The following is a 20,949-nucleotide window of genomic DNA, read 5'->3' as shown; positions in this document are numbered from 1 at the left end:
TCTTTTTTTTGGTGATTTATTATTATTTATTTTTTTATTATTATTGGCGTCACAAATTTGTTGGTCCAACTCCATCAGGAAATGACATCAAGTTCCAACCCTGAATTGACAAAAGACAAAAAAAAAAAAAAAAAAAAAGGGAACTTCAAATTCAGAATTTGCAAAATTGTCAACATTTTTCAAGTTTGATTTTGATGGTTTTAAAAAAAAATGTCCTTTTCCAAATTTGAAATTTATGTTGATGCCAAATTTGTTCTTATAGATTTTGAATTCAAACAAAAAAATTGAATTCTTGTCCTTGTTAAATTTTCCACAAATATCGGACTTTATTTTTTATTTTTTTTTATTTTTTTTAAGATTCTTTAAAAACTTTTTTGGATTTTTCTTTTGCCATCTCGAATTCTTTATTGTGCATGTTTTTTTTGTGTTTTTTTTAAACATCCATGTTTTATATGAAGGGGTGAACAAACTGGATCCTGAATGGCTGTAAGTCGTCGTGTATGTTTTGCAGGTTTCCCTCTTCCGACACAGCTGATCGCAATCAACAGAATCGTGATCAGGGCTTGCCGATGAGCTGCTCATAATATATCAGCTGTATCGGAGAAGGGAACCATCCAAAACCTCCTCCAGGACCCGGTTTGCCCACCCCTGTGTTGTCGTGGATCCAAATTGGTCCGACCCGCTTTCTGCGTACGTACGCGAAGTGGCCGCGGTCCAACATCTCCGCCGTGGCGGACGGACGCCTCCAGCGCCTTCTGGCGGCGGTAGAAGTGCGAGAACTTGTTGAAGATGAGCGTGATGGGCAGCGCCACCAGCAGGGTGCCGGCCAGAATGCAGCCGCCGGCCGCCAGCCTGCCGGCGGCGGTGACGGGCACCAGGTCGCCGTAGCCCACCGTGGTCATGCTCACCGTCCCCCACCACCAGCACGCCGGGATGGTGTCCAGGCCCGTGTCCTGCGCACACGCACACGCGCACGCACACGCACACGCGCAGGCACGCTCGCTTAAGTGACAGGTACGACGCCGCTGACACGTTTTGTGAGCACGTTGGCCAAAATGAACTTTGCACCGTCATCGCCACTTCAACATTTCTTCACCCAATCAAACCACAAAAAATGTCTTTACGCCTTCCCTATTTTTATTATATCATATTTATTATTATTATTAATTATTTTCCAAATTTTTCACCCATGTACACACAAATGAAATTAAATTACATATCGATTATCAATATATTGGTCAAGTAATCAAACTACGATATCCACCATAATCTATGATAAAACTAACCATGTAATAATAATGATAATAATAATAATAATACTGATAGAAATAAATAAATAATAAATAACTCTATCAATAATAATAAAAATAAAAAAATGCGTAATATACTAATAAAAATAATCTAAATAAATATATAAGATATAAATACAACTATATATAAAAAATAAAATACAATAATAAAAGTACCGGTCAGCTGCTGATGTGTTGTTCGCCTGAAGACTTGCATCCATTTCCCCGTCACTCTTATGTATATTTGTAGGTGATATTTTGCATAAAAAATATAGTTTAAAAAATGTACCATTTTTTTTTAAATGATTCATAATTCATTTCATGAACTCCAACCATCTATGCATCATTTCTAGGATTTGTTTGAAATTTTATGGAAAGTATCTTAAAAATCAAATACTATCTTTTAATTGATTTTAAATTCAATTTAGCAATTATATGATCAAATGATTTTGATGGGAAAAATTTTTTTTTTTTAAATATTATTCCTAATGAATTGATCAACTGTAAACTATTCCAAAATGAAAATCGTAATGCTCGCTTGCGATTTCCTGAATGTAAAATTCAAGTGAGGAGAAGAGGCGGAGCCGAGCAAGGAAGGCGGAGCTCCTGGCCCGGCCCGTCGCTGACCTGCTGGTACTCGGCGGTGTAGGCCATCCCGGAGAAGACGGACACGCCCACGGCCAGGTAGAGCAGCAGGATGCCCACCTCGCGGTAACTGTGCTGCAGCACACAAAAACGCGCCTGCTGATGCCATTTTTGCTTGGACTGTTTTGAGGCGCGTGTGCGTGTGCGTGTGCGTGTGCGTGCGCTCACCCTGATCGTGGCCCCCAGCGAGCGCAGGCCGGTGGAGTGGCGAGCCAGCTTCAGAACTCGGAAGATCCGCATCAGGTGGAAAACCTGAAAGACAAAAAAAAACCAACAAAAACAAAAAAAGCGTCGGTCAGTCGGTGGTGTCGTGTGGGCGGACGACGGACGGCGCCACCTGCAGGACGCGGCCCAGCTCTCCCAGCTCCGATTGGGCGCCCAGCGTCCATTCGCAGGCCAGCGTCACGTAGACGGGAAGAACGGACGCCACGTCGATCACGTTGAGGGGCCGGCGCAAAAACTGATTCCTGTTTGGAGCCAGCAGGAAGCGCAGCGCCACCTGATGGAGGCGCGCAGTCAGTACGTGCGCACGCGCGTGCGGGACAATTGACAGCCGCGATGATTTTGATTGATATCGACGAGGGATTTAACGATATCCAAATATCACGATACGATATGAAACAACACGATACGATATTGTGGGGAGGTTGGCGATATTTAAAAAATGTGGAAATAAAAAAACAAGCTAAATATAAAAAAATAAGAATTACATTTAATTAATTTAATTATATATATATTATATTTAATTATATATTTAGTTTATTATATTTATTATTTTTTTTTTTTATATCTATATGTGTATGTATTTATTTTTATTTTATTATATTATGAATTTATTAATAATTAATTTAATGAATTTGTTAATCAACAAATAATTTGTACTAAATCTGAAACGTTAAAGAGATACTTTACTTATTTTGACCATTTTTGGCAGTCAAACATGAATATTTGATATTTTCATTATTTTTCACGTCCAATTAGTACCTTTAAAAAGACATTTTGCAGCTTGCTGTCGACTGAAAATGACATCACAAGGTGATCAGGTAACCAATGCTAACAAAAAAATATATATAAACGGGGGTTAAAATGATTGTGCTGACAAAAAACTGGACTCAAATCAAAACTAAAATGCTCAATTCATAGTTGACGAACTATAATCCAAACTAAAAGCGGAGACTAAATTTCAAATGGCGGGTAAAATGTCAACTTGACGCTCACACCTCCAAGGTGAACCAGCAGGTGCTGAGGACCTCCACCGCGTCGATGGCGTCCTCGTCCGTCCGCTTGCCGTCCCGCTCCAACGCCTGCAATGACGTCAGCGCTCAGCCCCGATGCAGCGCCACAGCACTTATTGATTGATTTTTGGATGGATTTTTTCCAGCCGTCTCGCACCCGATACTCGGGCAGGCTCTTGACGCACACGGCGGCCAGCGAGGCCAGCACGGCGGCCACCGAGGCGGCGCTGAACAGCTTGCTGGGAAGCGAGTAGCCCGGATTCTCCAGCGTCAGCCACAGGCGACGGCGAGCGCCGCCGCAGCGCACCTCGCTGAAGTGCTGCAGCTCCCTGCGAAAACAAAGCCAGGCAAATGACGGAGGAAGTCGAGCGAGACGAAGCGGAGGCGAGGCGTCGCTCGTCACGTGTGCAGTCGGCGGATGTCGTCGTGCTGGCCGGCGTCGCGCTCGCCGACGTCGCCGTCGTCCCGGCTGGGCCGCCGGCGGCTTCCCAGCTTGCGCTCGTGATAAGCGAAGCTGCAGCACGAGTCCAGGAAGACGTCGTCGATGCCCCAGTACGTCATCTCCTGACTGAACCGCAAAAAAACAAAACAAAAACGGGAGGGAAATATTCGGGCCACGTAGAATTATTATTATTTTTCTTTAGAGGGCGGGGCAATGTGTCGAGAAAATAAGTGGCACATTTGCCCCTTTCTGAAGTGGCAAAAAAAAAACAACTTTAGAGAATTGCAAATTTACGATTTTTTTTCTCACAAATTTGCTACTTTAGAAAGTGGTAAATTTGCCACTTTCTAAACGCACAAATTTACGATTTTTTTTTTTTCCTAACAAATTTGCCACTTTCTAAACTCACAAATTTATGACTTTTTTTCCTCACAGATTTGCAAGTTTAGAAAGTCGCAGATTTGACACATTATAAACCCGCAAATGTACTTTATTTATTTATTTTTTATTTTATTTTTTTCCTCGCAAATTTGCGACTTTCTAAACTGGCAAATTTATGATTTTTTTTTTTCTCGCAAATTGCCACTTTCTAAACTGACAAATTTACGATTTTTTTTTTTTCCTAGCAAATTTGCCAATTTCGAATGTGGAAAATTTGCAAGTTTAGAAACTCACAAACCTACAAGTTTTTTTCTTGTAAATTTGCCAGTTTAGAAAGTTGCAAATTTGCCACTTTCTAAACTGACAAATTTATGATTTTTTTGTTTGTTTGTTTTTTTTGCAAATTTGCCACTTTTGAAATTCACAAATTTGCCACTTTTTAAACTCACAAATTTATGACTTTTTTTTTTTCCCTCACAGATTTGCAAGTTTAGAAAGTCGCAAATTTGACACATTATAAACCCGCAAATGTACTTTATTTATTTATTTTATTTTTTTCCTCGCAAATTTGCGACTTTCTAAACTGGCAAATTTATGATTTTTTTTTTCTCGCAAATTTGCCAGTTTCTAAACTTGAAAATGTCTGATTTTTTTTTTTTTTCTCACAAATTTGCCACTTTCTAAACTTGAAAATGTCTGATTTTTTTTTTGATTTTTTTTTCTCTCAATTTGCCACTTTCTAAACGTTCGCACGGCGGTGAACCTGAAGGAGAAGACGCAGAGCTCGTCCATGACGTGAAGTTTTCCCGTGCGGTAGAAATTGAGCACGTACGGGAAGAGACTCGGATTGCGGTCAAAGTAGAATTCCTTCTGTCGCGCGTCGTAGTCGTCGCACACCTGAAACAGCACACGTCGTCGTCATCATCTATTTATTGTCGCTTGTTTATGAATAGTGCGGCGCTTTTTGTGGCGAGCGACCGTGAGAATGTCCTCTTGCGAGCGGCACCGCAGCAGCTTTCCCAGCCTGGTGTCGGGAAACTTGTCGAGGGCGCCGCGGCGGACGCTGCGTCTCAGCCCGCCCACGTTGACGTGCACAAGAAGAAGACCGTCGCCCGAACGAGCACGACGCTCCCTCACCGTCATGTTTACCGGCGGCTAAAAAGAAAGAAACGACCTTCGGGAAAAAAAAAAAAAAAAAAAAAGTCAATACCGTAACTGGCCATGTCACGTGCCAATCCCGCACATGTTCAAGGAAAACATGGAACACTTTGTAACGTCCTCGAAAAAGTTAAAAAAATATATATATATACTTTTATCGAAAAATATGACGTTTTGAAATATTCCTTTTCAGAATTTTCCAACATATCTGTTCATTTAAAAGACTAAGTAAAAAAAAATAATAATAAAACACATTTCTCCAGTTACTCGTGCGCGCGTCGACGCCTCACGTGACGTCATCAACTTTCGCTGTAAGTTTAAATGGCGTAATAATAATAATAAGAAGAAGAAGAAAAGGAAAAAAAAGACGACGAGCTCGCTCACCTTTTTGGCTCCGGTTTGGTCCTGTGGCATCCTCGGACGTCGCGCGCAGCCCACTTGCTCAACCGCGTCGAAAGAAGATGATGGTGATAAGTGCGGCAATGACGTCAACAAACAACGAGCTGTCAATCCAATCAGAGCGCGCGTGACTGCATGCTGCGAGCTCCTCGGCACTCGCTCGACTCACTTGTGAAGTCTTCGGCTGTTTCCGGCACTTTCCGTAAGGAAGCTGAATCCGCACGTGCTTGACGGACGCTTGAGGTCGTCAAGTTCTCCAAATTTTCCGATTATTATTTTGTTCTTATTAGTAGTAGTTCGATGAAGATTGTAATGTGTTAGTTAATTAAATGACGTATATAATTCCCATTTAATGGGGTCGCATCTCATCCGTTTCCTTACCGATCAACTTAAAAGTTGACGTCATGACAACGCCGGCTCAAATCAAATCTGTGACCACACCGCCATCTTGTGGCCATCATGTGCTTCTGCACTTTTAGAATGGAGGCAATCAACTGGTCACAGTTGTGTGTGTGTGTGTGTTTCAGGGATACTTGACTCATTGAACAATTTTCAGCAGTGAAAAGTTCATATTTGTGTCCAGAATTTGATAACGTCATTATTTTTCATGTACATACAATACCTTCAAAAAGTCATTTTTTTTTCTACTTACATCTGGTAACCACCAATCATGGCTCAGTTTACCGATTAAACACAAAAAACAAAAACAAACAGGTGAGCCGTGATTGGCCGTTACCAGGTGATGTCATCATCAGTTGACAGCAAGTAGAAAAATTACTATTTAATAAAGTTATTAATTGTACATGAAAAAATAATGACATTATTAAATTCATTCTAGAAAAAAATATTCACTTTTCAGTGCTAATGGTTCAATGAGTCAAGAGCTTCCTGGAAGTTTTTGCTCTTTCTAGTAGGAGACGACCCCCCCCCCCCCCTTCCTTCTTTCCTCCCTCCCCCCTTTGAGCGGGGGAGGGTCCCGAGTCAATAAAAAGGCAGCTTGCGAGCAGTCGTCAAGACTTTCCACAAGAGACGAAAGACTCGAGAAGACTCGTTGCTTGCTTGCTTGTTTGGTCTTCCGCCCCTGGCAACTGTGAGTAAACTTTGAACACGTGCGCACATGCGCACATGCGCACATGCTAGACGGGTGTGGACACGTGATCGACACATCAGATCGGTTTGACTTGCTCTTTTTTTTTTTATTTTAAATCTGTCGTCTTCCTTATCATACTTTTGTTGATTTGAAAAGAGACATTTGACTCATTGAGACATTTTCAGCACTAAAAAGTTCACATTTTGTCCAGACTCAATTTGATAATCTCGTTATTATATATTTTTTTGACGTACAATTAATAACTTTAAAAAGTCATTTTCTCCACTTGCTGTCGACCAAAGTGATTTTTGTTAACTGAAACTAACGAAAAAACTCAAATTTCGTGAACAAAAAACAAAAAAACAAAAAAAAGATTTTTAAAAAGAAAAACTGAATTTGATGTTTACAAAACAAACGCTAATGATAGCAAAAAATGTCCTTCATTTTGGTCTTTGGTAATTAATTTAATGCCTTTGGGGATGTTTTTCAAATGTGATTTGAAGTCAATTTATTTTGATATTAACGGAAGTGACGTCATCTCGCAGCAGCGAATAGAAAAGCACCAAAAAGATGATGTCACTCCCATGCTGTTTTTTTGAATATTGCGCATAAGTCATACATATCTTTTTAAAAACTAAAACTAACAAACTAAAATGAAGCTTAAAATTTAAATTACATTTAAATAAATTCTATCATAAATTAATTTAACAATTTAATTATTTATAACAATTTAAATAAAAATTTAAAACAAAAAACTAAAATTAACAAACTAAACTAAAACAAAGCATTTATTAAATAACTAAAACTAATAAAAACACATGAAACTTTAAATTAAATTTAAATTATATAACAAATTAAATGAAATTATCTAATTATTTATAATTTAAATAAAAATTTAAACAAAAACAAAAGATTAAAACTAATACTAAAACTAATAAACTAAACTAAAACAAAGCATTTATTAAGATAACTTTAAAATGTCAATGATACATAATACATTAATTGAAACTAATTATTTATCATTTAAATTCCAATTTAAAACAAAAAAAACTAAAACTAATACAGAAATGAATTAAAACGAAACATTTATCCAAAAACTAAAACTACTCTAAACTAACAGAGCCACCCGGAAAACTGATTGCATTTCTAAAACAAAGTTCCCGCTCGTCACGCTTTAGCGAGCGCCAGAAGACGCCAAACGGAATCAAAACAGGAAGTGAAAGGAAGGAGGAGCAACGTTGACAAAACATCTTCCGACACTTTGACCTCGACTGCTCGCGCTTGTTTTGACTTGGAATGTTTTGGAAGCGAGGTTACTCGAGTTCACCGTCAACATCCTCAGCGGAATGTTCTGCACTCCAGGCTCCGGATTCCGGCATGCCGCTGAGCTCCCGCCGCCTCTGGCCCCGCCCCCTCCCCCTCCTCCTCCTCCTCCCGTGGGCCGTGGCGGCCGCCGAGCCGGCCGGATGCAAAATCCGCATCACCGACAAAGGCCTGGACATGCGTAAGCGCTTCGCGTGTTCATCGGCGCCGTCACGATGAGTTTTGGCATCTTTTTTTTTTCTTTTCTCCGCAGTCAAATGGGAGACGCAGAAGTTTGTGGAGGAGGAGCTAAGCAACATCAGCATGCCGGAGATGAGCGGCAAGGAGGGAAACTTCCAGTACGCCATCAGCGAGTACGTAAAACGCGCTTTGGCGCCGTCCGATGCGTCGGTTGATGACGTCGAGCGTTTGATGTCGTGCCGTCCGTCCGTCCGTCCAGCGTGAAGATCACCGAGTTGAACCTGACTTACGTGGACTTGAGCTTCCTGCCCGACGTGGGCGTCGGCTTCCACGTCAGCAACTCCTCCATCACGCTCAGCTTCTACCGACAGCTCCTCTACTGGCTGCTGTGAGTAGTGCAGCCGTCGTCGTCGTCGTCGTCGTCGTCGGCGTCAGCGCGGTGACGAGGGATGCACGATAATATCGGTGGCCGATAATTATCGGCAATTATCGGCCAATTTGACATCCCACAGATAAAACAAATAATAAGGAACTCTGCCAATAATTGTCGTCAATTATCAACCAATTTGACATCAAACAGATTAACCAGATCATAAAGAAATTCATCAAAAATTATCGCCAATTTGATTTCGTACAGATAAACCAGATGATAGAGAAATTTGCCAAAAATTATTGTTAATTATCGGCCAATTTGACGTCATACAGGTAAACCAGATAATAGAGAAATTTGATGATAATTATCATCAATTATTATCAACAGATTTGATTTCATACAGATAAACCAGATAAGAGAAATTCACCGAAAATTATCGTTAATTATCGGCCAATTTGACATCAAACAGATGAACCAGATAATAGAGAAATTTGCCGAAAATTATCGGCAATTATCGACCAATTTAATTTCATAAGATGAACCAGATAATAGTGAAATCCACCGATAATTATCGGCAATTATCAACTAATTTAATTTCATAAGATGAACCAGATAATAGAGAAATTTGCCGATAATTACCGTCAATTATCAACCAATTTGATTTTGTACAGGAAAAAAGAAATCCGGCGATAATTATCAGCAATTATCGACCTATTTGATGTCATACATATAAACGAGATAACGAAGAAATCCGCCGCTAACGATTGTCGATTCCGGATGGATGTTTGCGTCGATCAGTTACGATACGGGTCGGATCGAGGCGTCGGCCGACGGCGTGCGCATCAACACGACGTTGGCGCTGGGCCGGGACGCCAGCGGGCGGCTGAAGATCGCCAACGTCACCTGCCAAGCCAAAATCCACAAGATGAGGGCAAAGTTCAGCGGCACGCTCGGGTAACGCCGCCGTCCGACGCTGACGTCCGACGTGGCGGCGGCGTCGTCACCGTCGGACGTTTCCCCACACGCAGGCGAGTTTACGACTTCCTGGGCAAGTTCCTCACCACCGGCATGCGCTTCCTCCTCAACAAGCAGGTGCGTCCGTCCGTCCGTCCGTCCGTCATTGGCGTCTCACCTGCCGCTCGCTCATCCGTCCGTCTTGCTCGTCCGTCGGCCGCAGATCTGCCCGGCCCTGCAGCATGCGTCTCTGGTGCACGTCAACTCCATGCTGGAGGGCATCCCGGTGAGGACGGATGTGGACGGATACATCGGGATCGACTACTCGCTGACCGACGACCCGCTCGTGACCTCTCGCAGCCTGGACATGAACTTCCGGGTGAGACGCGATAAAGCACTCATCGATTTCTATGTGACTCGACAGCCGATAGGCCAAAACTCCCATATTATTATTATTTTTTTTAAATATTGCGCACAAGTAATACACATAAAAAAAAAAAAAAAAACTAAAACTAATACTGAAACTAACTAAAACTAGAAAAAAAACCTCAATTTCAAAAAACCAAACTACAAACAAAAATTCCAAAATGCGCCACCTGCTGGCCAGGGCATGTTCTTCCACCTGCGCGACGAGCAGGACACGCTCGTCAACGAGGCGACGGAGCCGAACATCAAAGAGTACGAGCGGATGATCTACTTGGCGCTCTCCGAGTTCTTCTTCGACAGCGGCCTCTACGCCTACTACAAGGCGGGAATCTTCCAGATCAACGTCACCAATGACAACGTGAGGACGGACGGACGGACGGACGGAGGTCAGTCGGTCGGTCTGCGAGCTGCGAGGGTCTTTCATGTTGTTTTTCATTTGTCAGATGCCGAAAGATCTGGAGATGCTGCTGAGGACCACCTTCTTCGCGACCATCATGATGCTGGTGAGTGCCGTTGTCGCTCATGCCTGTCTTTGGCCTTCCGTCACCTCTTTGATGTTTGCGTTCCGCCCGTGTCTTTGATGTAGGAGTCACTTTCAAATGTCTTTCGACGTGTCCCGCATTATCACGTGGGATTTCATGACAGTTTTCTTGTCTTTGATGGGTCCGTTTTCAACACTTTCCCACCACAGTGTCACGTGTCTTTGACATCCGTGTCGTGTCTTTGGTGGGCCCGTTTTCAAACGCTTTTCCACCACATTTTCACGTGTCTTTGACATCCATGTCATATCTTTGATGGGCCCATTTTCAACGCATTTTCACCACATTGTCGCGTGTCTTTGACATCCGTGCCGTGTCTTTGATTAGCCGATTTTCAAATGCTTTTCCACTCGCGTGTCTTTGACACCCATGTCGCGTCTTTGATGGGCCGGTTTTCAACGCCTTTCCACCACATCGTCACGTGTCTTTGACATCCATGTCGTGTCTTTGATGGGCACGTCTTCAATGTTTTTTCTTTACATTGTCACATGTTTTTGACATCCGTGTCACGACTTTGATGGGCCCGTTTAACACCTTTCCACCACATTGTCACGTGTCTTTGACATCCATGTCGTTGATGGGCCCGTTTTCAATGCTTTTCCACCACATTGACACGTGTCTTTGACATCCTTGTCATGTCATTGATGGGCCCATTTTCAACATTTTTCCACAACATTGTCACGAGTCTCAGGCATTCATGTCATGTCTTTGATGGGCCCATTTTCAAACACGTTTCCACCACATTGACATGTGTCTTTGACATCTGTGTCGTGTCTTTGATGTACCCATTTTGGACATTTCCCCCATGAGTTTTAGACATCCATTTGTCACGTGTCTCTGATGTTTTGTTGTCTTTCTATTTTTGGAACTTGTCTCTGATGTGTCTTCCCAACCTGTTATTGATTTTTCACATCTTTGAGTTTTCCATTTGTGTGTCATGTTCTCAAGTCTGTTTCCACCACACCCTTAATATCCATTCCCAAGTTCCTTTTGATATGTCTTTGATGTCTGTTTAGTGTGTCTTTGATGTTTGTTTCCTGCGCTTTTGTGTGCGTTTCTTTGCCGTCACCTTTCCAGTGTGTCTTTGATGCCCGTCATTGACACGACTTGAGGCGTGACTTGCGGTTGCTTGTTAGAATCCGACGCGGATGGACGCGCCCGTGTCTTTGGAACTGTCTGCCAAGGCGCCGCCAAAGTCCACCATCAAGACGTCGGGCGCCACCGTCGCCATGACGGCCATCGTCAAGGTGTTGATGACGCCCGCCGGCCTGCCGCCCGTGCTCCTCAGCAGCATGACCATGGTACGCCAGCACACGCACGCACATTGCCCAGAGTCCTCAAAGAGGTCAGGATGTTTGTCTCGCCTGCTTCCCCAGGAATGCAAATTCAACGCCCGAGTTTTCATCCATGGAAAACGTCTTGCCGTGCAAATCGACCTGCGCAGGTCAACGCAACACACACACACGTACACTCGATCGCACTCGTGTCTCCTTCACGTGTCTTTGACGTTTCCAGGTTCAAAATGTACTCCAACCAATCAGCGCTGGAATCTCTGGCAGTAAGAAAGTTGTTGTTCATGTTTGTTTGTGGTGTGTCTTTTTCCTTTGTGTTCTTTTTCCTGCTCTTCCAAGTGCGGTCTGATGTCATGGCCTTGAAGTCCGTTTTTCACGTGTCTTTGATGTTTTCATATCTGGGCTGCTTTTCGTGTCTTGACTGGGCTGTTGTTCAGGCATATTGATGCCCCCCCCCCCCCCATGCCTTTTATGTCCATTTTCCATGTGTGTGTCTTTGATGTGGCTTGTAAGACTGTTGCTCGCGTGTCTTTGATGTGTCGCTTTTCCATTGTTTTTCCTGCTCTTCCATGTGTGGTCTGTAATGGCTTTGAAGTCCGGTCTTGGATGTTTTCATGTGTGGCGGCTTTTTGTGTCTTTGTTCTGTTGTTCATGTGTAGTGATGTCTTTCATGTCCATTTTCCATGTGTGCCTTTGACATTGCTTTTTAGACTGTTGCTCACGTGTCTTTGACTCGTCTGCCTTTCATGTGTGGCCCCCAACGTCATTGATGGGTTTTTTTTGTCTCTGAGGTGTCCATTTCGTGGCGTGTCTTTGACGTATTTGTCAGTGATTGAAAGATCTCTTTGAGGTATTTTAAACGTGCCCCCCCTTTCTCATGTCTTTGACATCCGTCAGCTGATTCCTCTGCAGGCTCCTCTGAAGACCATTTTGCAGATGTCGGTGGTGCCGCACCTCAACAGTAAGATGACATCATCACACGTCACGTCACGCACGCACGCACACACCAGCGCGCTCATCACGTCACCTCCCCCCCCCCCCCCCCCCCCTCCCCCCCCCCCCCCAGAGTGGACCAAGCGAGGCGTCGGCATCCCGCTGGCGGACGGGATGGACCTCATTGAGGATGTGGTGGAGTATCACAACGTGAGTGTGTTTGTGTGCGAGCGCCTTGTTGCGCACGTCCCACCCGCCACGCTGACCTCGCGACCTCCTGCAGGGTTTCATCGTGATCGGAGCAAACCTTCACTTCAGCAAAGGCCTGCGGGAGATGGCGGCCGCCGCCGATTGAGCGCGCACGCACGCACAACATGTCAAGAGGCGCGACGATTAAGTACCACAACTAATCGATTATTAGGGATGTAACGATATACAAACATTACGATACGATCATTGTGGGGAGGTTGGCGATATAAAAAAAAAAGGTCACAATATTGTAAAAAAAAAATATATTGTGCTTTTCTCCATTACAGCAACTACATAATATAATTATAATATATAAAAATATAAATATAAGATATATATTGATGCCCTTACTTGCTAATGCACATATTGACTTCCTTCACAAGCATATTATTTATTATTCATCCGACCATTCACGTGGATTTGAAACATCGAAGGGCCAAAACATGCCTTGTGAAAATTAAACTGCAATTAAAAAAACTAGCCACCAGAGGGTGCTAGAACTGCACAAATGGAAATCAACCTGACTTTTTTTGAACAGCTTTTAATATCGTGACAAAACGCCGATGATAAATTGCGGCACTTTTGATATCACGATATCGCCATATTGCTGTTATCGTTACATCCCTATCGATGATCAAATGAATGGATCGTTATTTTTGGATAATTGATGAATCAGTGAGTTCTCGTTCAACTGTCAATATTTCTCCGATTTCTGTCCTCCTCCGCGAAAGTGGACGGATGATGAATTTGATCAAATCAAATCAATCAAACGATGAACATTTTTGCCGATTTTTCCTCACCTTACACACAAAACAGAAACATCATCAACTTATGTTTGTTCATTTGATTTTTTTTTTTTTTTTTTAAACAAGGTTGTAAATGTAAACGTTTCTTCATCTGATTCATTGATTAATTGTGGGGGGAAAAAAACAGATTAATTGATTAATGAACTATTTGATAGTTGCAGTATGTTTTCAGAACGAGCTAGCTTAGCATCAACACGCTAACAAGCCCTTTTTGCAGCACTTTATTGATCCACGACACGAGCGGTCGCCACCAATCAATCAATCAATCACGCCAGCGCGCCAATAAAGTTGCTTTATCACATTTGCGTCAGCTGGTCGGCGATGGCGTCGTAACCGTGGAAACCGCACTTGGCGCCCGCCACCCTGCATCCGAACGTCAGCGCCTCCTGCAGACGGCAACCTGAACGGCGCCGCCGACCGCGGTCGTCAATCGCATTGCTTTCCGACGTGTGTGCGTGCATGCGTGCGTGCGTGCGTGCGTCACCGTTGGCCAGCTTGTGCACGACGGCGGCGTTGAACGTGTCGCCGGCGCCCAGCGTGTCCACCAGATGTTGCGGCGGGAAAGCGTCCGAATGCAGCAGCGTTCCGTCCGCGTCCAGCGCGTCCGCTCCTTTCTCCGCCCACGCGCAGATCAGCACCGCGCTGCCAAAAAAATACACACACAAATTTTTTTTTTATAAAATTATAAATGTAATAGCAAAAAATAAAACAATAAATCATAAAAACAACAAAACCTCACTATACATGGATGTTTTTTTTGTTTTTCAACGCCTTACTATACATGGTCGCTTAAAAAAAAAAAAAAAAAAAAAAACCTTACTATACATGGACGGGTTTTTTTTGTTTTTGTTTTTCAACGCCTTACTCTACATGGTCGTTTATAAAAAAAAAAAAAAAAAAAAAAAACTTACTATACATGGATGTTTTTTTTTTTCAACGCCTTACTATACATGGTCGTTTATAAAAAAAATAAAAATAAAAAAAAACTTACTATACATGTTTTTTTGTTTTTTTTTCAACGCCTTACTATACATGGTCGCTTAAAAAACAAAAAAAAAACAAACAAAAAAAACCTTACTATACATGTTTTTTTTTGGTCGCTTAAAAAAAAAACAAAAAAAAAAAACTTACTATACATGGATGTTTTTTTTTTTTCAACGCCTTACTATACATGGTCGTTTATAAAAAAAAAAAAAAAAAAAAAAAAAAAACTTACTATACATGTTTTTTTGTTTTTTTTTCAACGCCTTACTATACATGGTCGCTTAAAAAAAAAAAAAAAAAAAAAAAAAAAAAACCTTACTATACATGTTTTTTTTTCAACGCCTTACTATACATGGTCGTTTAAAAAAAAAAAAAAAAAAAAACTTACTATACATGGATGTTTTTTTTTGTTTTTGTTTTTCAACGCCTTACTATCGCTTAAAAAAAAAAAAAAAAAAAAACCTTAATATACATGGATGTTTTTTTTTGTTTTTGTTTTTCAACGCCTTACTATACATGGTCGTTTAAAAAAAAAAAAAAAAAAGTGGAAATCCACATGTGTCCTTGTTTTGCTATCAGTCCTTTTTGACACGAATGACCTTGAAAACGTTCTTCATCAAGCGTGCGGTTGAAAGAAATGCTGAAAGAATGAAGGAGCGGCCCACCCTGCTCGGAGGCGACCCGCCAGTCCTCGGATTGCGTTCTGAGGCGTGTGGAAGCCCAACTGGCGCGACACGTCTTTGCTCACAAACACCTGACGCAAACATAGACAAACAAACAAACAAAAACGCGTTCGTTTGATTATTGATAGGCTACAGAAGACAAAAACAAAATAGAAAAAAGTTCTTGTAATTGGCCACCAGGGTGTACTAGAGTCATTGAGCCATTCTCAGCAGTGAAAAAGTTCATATTTTGTCTATAAATGAATGTGGTCACTTCATTATTTTTCATGTACAGTGAATACCTTTAAAAATCATTTTCCGACTTACCAGTCGACTGATGATGACATCATCACCTGCGCTGAGGAAGCAGGTCACGGCCAATTATGGCTCAGTTTGCTGACCAACCCCAGAAAACAGGTGAGCCGTGATTGGTCGTTACCTTACTTCCTCAGCGCAGGTGATGATGTCATCATCAGTCGACAGCAAGAGTTATTATAGTTTGGGGAATTTTTCATTTGAGTTCGTTTTGACTTTTTTTTTCTCTCTTTTTTTTTTAGCTTTGCTTTTTTTCATTGAGTTCGTTTTAATTTGTTTTCAGGGTGGTTCTAATAGTTTTAGTTATTTAATAAATGCTTAGTTTTAGTTTCAGTATTAGTTGTTTTTTTTTTTATTTGTATTACTTGTGCTCAATATTTAAAAAAAAAAAAAAACAGTCTGGAGTGAGATCATCTTTTGGTGCTTTTCTATTGGCTGCTGCTCGATGATGTCACTTCTGTGAGGTTCACTTTTAAACGTCCTTATCAAAATAAATCGACTAAAAAAATCATCCCCAAAGGCTCACGCATTCAATCAATTACCAAAGACAAAAAACAAAGGACATTTTCGCTCTCATTATAATTAGTTTTGTCAACATCAAATGTAGTTTCAGTTAGTTTTTGTTTAAAAAAAAAAAGTAAAATAAATTTTTTAAATTTTATTTTGTTAATGAAATTGCTTTTTGAACTGTCGTTATTTTTAGTTGACTAAAATAATCTTAGTGGACAGCAAGTAGAAAAATGACTTTTGAAACGCATTCATTGCACATGAAAAATGATGAAATATGAACTTTTGACTGCTGAAAATTGTCGAATGAGTCAAGCTGCGATGTTGCGTCATTTTGTGCGACTGACCACGTCGGCGTGCGGGAAGAGCCGATAAAGGTTCTCCCGGGGCTTCTCGATCTCCACGGAGGTGACGATCCTGCGTTGCCGCGGCAACGCGGCGTTGCGGCGCTCCACCGCCGCCATCATCTTCAGCTGCTCGTCGGCGTTGCGCCCCTGCCGCACGCACGCCCCGCTGGGTCACTCGGGTTCTCCCCCGCCACGGCGCCCGCAGGCCCCGCCCACTGGCCCGGGCTCACCTCCCAGTGGATCCACTTGAAGGCGCTCAAGTCCAAAGCGCTGAAGTCTTCAAACGTCACGTCGGGGATGTTGCTGCGCAAAATTCACAACTTGGACATTATTTACAAGCAATTATCATCATCATCATCATCATCAGCAGCAGCAGCAGCACGCAAAAATCGAATGGACGCCTGCAAATTCGCCCATTCAAATGGCTTTCATGATTTAAAAATAAAAAATAATAAAAATAAAAATAAAACATTTGGAAGTTATCTGTTATTGTTATTATCTCTGGTTTCTGCCCCAATCACAACTATCAAATAATTTATTATATATAATAAAAATAAATAAGTAAATAAAAAAAATAAAATAAATTGTGTCACTTAACAGTTGCACAAAATATTTTTGCCCAAATGTAATCGTATGTAATATGTATTTTTTTTAAATTTTATTTTATTGTATTTATTATTTATTTTATTTTTTATTTTATTTTTTTTTTGGGGGGGGGGGGTATTCAGAACAAAATTCTTTGTGGTTTTGTGTCCCAATAATTTGATTTTAAGGGGAAAATGGGTGAAAAATTTTTTTTAAATTTCTATTTCAAAAAGATTTATAGTTGATATTTAAATTCCAATTATTTGTTCCCCCCCCCTAAACTCACCTTATTTGCATTTTTTGTCATAAATGTTTTTTTTGTCCTATCCCAGGCATATGTATGCATTTTTTTCCCTCGGATAGAACATTTGCAGAGAGAGAGACGAAAAAAAAACACAAAAAAACCTTCCAAATGTGAATGAATGTCGGCGAATTGCACGCGTCCACAACTCAATCATGCTCATCAAACATCAGGAAACATTCAATCACAACTTTTTTTTTTCTGAACATTCAAATGTCTTCGATCCATAAACATCTCAAATTGTTGGATGCTTTCAATCACATTCAATCAAAAAAACAAAACAGAAACCCCAGAAAATTAAAGCCACTGCAGACCACCTTGAACAGGAAGTTTCTCAACTTTTGCTAAGATAAACTAAATTAAGCTAAGATAAACGTCTTTTGTAAATTGACTTTTTTTAACACACGCAACAATGTTGTTGTTTTTTTAAGAAATAATTTTTGAACGTTGTGCATTCGTGAGCACATTCGGCAAGAAAGCTAGCGTGACGCTAAGCTAGCCACGACGGCTGCCTGCCTGGCGCGACGCCGGGCCAAGAGGTCGCGGCGGGGGCACTGCAGTGGGTCATGTGACTTTTCATTAGACCGCCATTTTGTTTCGACCGCCATCCGCGAAGACAGCGGAAGGAGCAAGCCAAAGAAAAAGCTCGCTTGACGACGGACGTGGTGCCGTGAACAAGGAGAGGAAAAGCAAACGATCGGTGGAAAGCAAATCGATGGAATGCGATCGATTGGAAAGGGATTGATGGAAAGCGATCGGTGGAAAGCAATCGGCGAAAAGCGATTGATGGAAAGCGATTGACGGAAGTGATTGACGGAAAGCGATTGACGGACTGCAATCAGTGGAAAGCGATCAATGAAAAGCAATCGATGGAAAGTGATTCACTTGAATGGGACAGAAAACAATCAAACGAAACGCGATTGACAGGAACTCATCCAATGAAAACAATCGACAACCCAAACTCGATTGGAGATTAAACTATTGACGCAAATGTATCAATTGAAAGCAATCAATGGAAATTCATCAATTATTAGCGATTGTTGAAGTTATTGCAAATATGATTGCTGCAAATTCATCAAGTGGATGATAATCAATTGATGGAAAGAAATCGTTTCTGATCGATTAACGAAAGACAATTGATGGACAGGGAGCGATGAATTACGAGGGAGGGAACGCAACGGATCCGGAGAGCCATCACGTGCGCCATCCGACGATGGGTCGCCGCCGCCCGAGCCGTCTTACGTGTCGGCCAGCAGGACGGTGCGAGAACCGCTGGACGGGCAAACCACGCAACACGCGCTGGGAGTTTGGCCCGTCGTCTGCCACGCCAGCGGCGAAATGTCGATGGCCCGACGCGACAGGTCGTCCACGATGAAACTGACACACACACACACAGGAAACTCATCCGTCGCCCCTCCAAAATAAAAGCGACGGGGAACCTGGCCGCCGGCACGCAACGCTGACGTGGGAGGAGCCGACCGTCTCCCCGACGACGCCCTGAAACACAACCTGTGACTCACGCACGCACGCACGCACGCACGCACGCACCTGTTCATGTGCAGGATGGTGCGACTTCCCGTGGCGGCGCTGCCGATGACGAGCGAGGTCGGCGTGACGCAGGCGGCGCGCTCGCGCGGCAAGCACACCTCCACCTGGAACCTCGCAAAATCTTCCAAAATAAAACTACACACAGGAAACAAGGCTGCTTCACGCCTCCTCTGACCTACAAAATAAAACTGCTGGACACCAAGCATTGCTTTGGATGCACTTTTTTCTTGCAATGGAAATGAAATCATTTGCTCCCCAAAAAACGTATAAACACGTTCAATTTGAAATGGATTGTGGCCCAAAGACGTATTTCTACATTTTTTTTTTCAATGTATTTTTTTTTTTTTATGCCAGAGCACACAGAATGCTTTGATGCAGCCTCTCAACTGCAGAGAATGGGTGGGAAAAAAATGGTAGTAATTAGTAGGGATGTAACAATATCGGCAATATCGCGATGTCGTGATATTAAAAGCGCCACAATATCGTCGTCGTCATGTTCACGACATTTAAATGCCACACATCTGTTTAAAAAAAAAAAAAAAAAAAGTCAGGTTGATTTCCATTTGTGCAGTTGTAGCACCCTCTGGTGGCTAGTTTTTTTTAGTGCAGTTTAATTTTCATTAGGGATGTTTTGGCCCTTCTATGTTTCAAATACACTAATTGTCAGATGAAGGGGAACGTAATAGTACGTAACATAATATTGCTGTTATGTACAAAAGCACAATATCATTTTTTTTTTATTTTTTTTTTTTACAATATTGTATTGTAGTTGTTAGTAGGTTGTCAAAGTCTCCAGTGTGTGTGTGTGTTTGTTTGCTTGCATATTTGTGTGTAGTTGCGTTACCTGGCCACGGGTCCAGCACAAAGCGACCCCATGAACGCGCACGGCGACCCCAGCAGTGACAAAACTGTACACGAATTGGACGCGTTGCCGCCTCGCTGCCATCGCTGGGACACACACCTGACAACCGCACAAAAGTTACAATTAGAGTTTGAGGTTTTTTTTTTGTTTTTGTTTTTTTAATTAGTTACTTTCTTTTATTTGGTTTCCTGTTTAATGCAATTAATTAGCTTTATTTATTTATTTGGAGGGACAATATATATATTGGATTTATTTTTTTTCAAAATCGTCATTTTAGTTTTGCTTTTACTCGTTTGAGAGAGATTGTTGCGTACAAAAAAAAAAAAAAAAAAAAAAAAAAGTCCCAATATTACGTAATAAAGAAGTGGACTGTCGGACCTTCGTTTTTCCTGGCGCCCATACGGTAACAGCAAAACACAAATAAAAAAAAAAGAAAGTTTATTCAGTAAAAGTTTTACTAAATATTAGATTTAGTCTTTCACTCTTGGCGCGCACGTCATTCCCATTCAAACATATTTAAAAAAAATGTCCAGTCGGAATGACACAGGAAAACGGATGTTGCCCCCTTTTGACTGACGTTAGCATTAGCATTAACATTAGCATTAGTATCCCGTCCCACTCACCGGCTGTCCGAATCTTCTTCCGGAAATTTGTCCACCACGCTGATGATGTCCAGACAAACGAGGCCGATACAGAGAATCTTCTTGGGCTTCGTTTGCTCTCCCTGCTGCTGCTCCTCCATCGTGCTCGACAACCTTCCTTCGTCCTGTCCTGTTCTGTTTGCTCAACTTTGCTTTGTTTTGATGGACTTTGCGCTCGCTAGCTAACTAACGAGCCCGCCTTCTTCTTCTCCTGCTTTCTTTCCCGGGAGCCAGCGCACGTCATGTGCATTGCTGCCCTCTACTGGTCATAAACTTCATCGTTTGCCTGACGTCACCGCTTCTTCTTCGCCGTCGCCTTGTTTCCAGAGCTTGGTATAATAACAATAAAGTACTCATAAAAAAACAGTAGCTCAACACTCTTAACACCGCCTTGGCAGTACGGCCCAAATAAATTAAAAATACACAGATATATAAATGACTAAAAGTGAAAATAAAAACGGATATAAAAAAATATAATTGAAA

The 20,949-nt window shown here is 41.9% G+C and overlaps 3 protein-coding genes across 10 annotated transcripts; 1 reads left to right on the top strand and 2 right to left on the bottom strand.

Moving 5' to 3' along the window:
* Window positions 1-2: 2 nt before the first annotated feature.
* LOC144023260 (delayed-rectifier potassium channel regulatory subunit KCNS1-like) lies at window positions 3-7,598 on the bottom strand. Of its 2 annotated transcripts, XM_077528488.1 has the most exons (10): window positions 4,971-7,598; window positions 4,756-4,889; window positions 3,573-3,737; window positions 3,327-3,498; window positions 3,155-3,238; window positions 2,272-2,433; window positions 2,103-2,186; window positions 1,917-2,009; window positions 699-953; window positions 3-100 (listed from the first exon to the last, which is right to left on the bottom strand). In XM_077528488.1, the coding sequence occupies exons 1-10, from the start codon at window positions 5,133-5,135 to the stop codon at window positions 50-52; spliced, it is 1,365 nt and encodes a 454-aa protein (XP_077384614.1). In that variant the 5' UTR covers window positions 5,136-7,598; the 3' UTR covers window positions 3-49. The 2 variants fall into 2 exon arrangements, with proteins under 2 accessions (XP_077384614.1, XP_077384613.1); XM_077528487.1 differs by having other exon boundaries at window positions 3,155-3,498.
* On the top strand, window positions 6,552-14,380 carry pltp (phospholipid transfer protein). Of its 2 annotated transcripts, XM_077528483.1 has the most exons (15): window positions 6,552-6,639; window positions 8,002-8,143; window positions 8,216-8,315; window positions 8,402-8,530; window positions 9,314-9,469; window positions 9,544-9,607; window positions 9,693-9,848; window positions 10,077-10,253; window positions 10,339-10,398; window positions 11,571-11,735; window positions 11,811-11,878; window positions 11,950-11,992; window positions 12,624-12,687; window positions 12,793-12,869; window positions 12,943-14,380. In XM_077528483.1, the coding sequence occupies exons 2-15, from the start codon at window positions 8,017-8,019 to the stop codon at window positions 13,012-13,014; spliced, it is 1,458 nt and encodes a 485-aa protein (XP_077384609.1). In that variant the 5' UTR covers window positions 6,552-6,639; window positions 8,002-8,016; the 3' UTR covers window positions 13,015-14,380. The 2 variants fall into 2 exon arrangements, with proteins under 2 accessions (XP_077384609.1, XP_077384608.1); XM_077528482.1 differs by lacking the exon at window positions 6,552-6,639 and having other exon boundaries at window positions 7,860-8,143; window positions 9,314-9,607.
* On the bottom strand, window positions 13,738-20,705 carry khk (ketohexokinase). Of its 6 annotated transcripts, none has more exons than XM_077528492.1 (8): window positions 20,449-20,702; window positions 19,808-19,924; window positions 18,964-19,098; window positions 16,760-16,832; window positions 16,530-16,676; window positions 15,364-15,452; window positions 14,199-14,356; window positions 13,738-14,114 (listed from the first exon to the last, which is right to left on the bottom strand). In XM_077528492.1, the coding sequence occupies exons 1-8, from the start codon at window positions 20,565-20,567 to the stop codon at window positions 14,011-14,013; spliced, it is 942 nt and encodes a 313-aa protein (XP_077384618.1). In that variant the 5' UTR covers window positions 20,568-20,702; the 3' UTR covers window positions 13,738-14,010. The 6 variants fall into 6 exon arrangements, with proteins under 6 accessions (XP_077384618.1, XP_077384617.1, XP_077384616.1 ...); XM_077528491.1 differs by lacking the exon at window positions 18,964-19,098 and adding an exon at window positions 18,658-18,792; XM_077528490.1 differs by having other exon boundaries at window positions 13,738-14,356; window positions 20,449-20,705.
* Between the last annotated feature and the right edge of the window lie 244 nt (window positions 20,706-20,949).

The sequence above is a fragment of the Festucalex cinctus genome, chromosome 8 (genome assembly GCF_051991245.1).
Source record: "Festucalex cinctus isolate MCC-2025b chromosome 8, RoL_Fcin_1.0, whole genome shotgun sequence".
Classification (NCBI taxonomy): domain Eukaryota; kingdom Metazoa; phylum Chordata; class Actinopteri; order Syngnathiformes; family Syngnathidae; genus Festucalex; species Festucalex cinctus.
The sequence above is the reverse complement of the archived record's forward strand: the minus strand, read 5'-3'. Positions and strand labels throughout refer to the sequence as shown.

What these genes read in the sequence shown, in the direction of transcription:
- LOC144023260 (XM_077528487.1), bottom strand. Translation starts at nt 5,135, where the DNA reads ATGACGGTGAGGGAGCGTCGTGCTCGTTCGGGCGACGGTCTTCTTCTT. An exon ending in CGCAAGAGGACATTCTCACG is followed by an intron (nt 4,890 to 4,970) that starts GTCGCTCGCCAC and finishes GTGCTGTTTCAG; the next exon opens with GTGTGCGACGACTACGACGC. An exon ending in AGCTGGGCCGCGTCCTGCAG is followed by an intron (nt 2,187 to 2,271) that starts GTGGCGCCGTCC and finishes TTTGTCTTTCAG; the next exon opens with GTTTTCCACCTGATGCGGAT.
- pltp (XM_077528482.1), top strand. Translation starts at nt 7,986, where the DNA reads ATGTTCTGCACTCCAGGCTCCGGATTCCGGCATGCCGCTGAGCTCCCG. An exon ending in TCCTCAGCAGCATGACCATG is followed by an intron (nt 11,736 to 11,810) that starts GTACGCCAGCAC and finishes CTGCTTCCCCAG; the next exon opens with GAATGCAAATTCAACGCCCG. An exon ending in GGTGGTGCCGCACCTCAACA is followed by an intron (nt 12,688 to 12,792) that starts GTAAGATGACAT and finishes CCCCCCCCCCAG; the next exon opens with AGTGGACCAAGCGAGGCGTC.
- khk (XM_077528490.1), bottom strand. Translation starts at nt 20,567, where the DNA reads ATGGAGGAGCAGCAGCAGGGAGAGCAAACGAAGCCCAAGAAGATTCTC. An exon ending in TGTGCTGGACCCGTGGCCAG is followed by an intron (nt 19,099 to 19,807) that starts GTAACGCAACTA and finishes TCCTGTGTGTAG; the next exon opens with TTTTATTTTGGAAGATTTTG. An exon ending in GCGGGTCGCCTCCGAGCAGG is followed by an intron (nt 14,357 to 15,363) that starts GTGGGCCGCTCC and finishes TTTTTTTGGCAG; the next exon opens with CGCGGTGCTGATCTGCGCGT.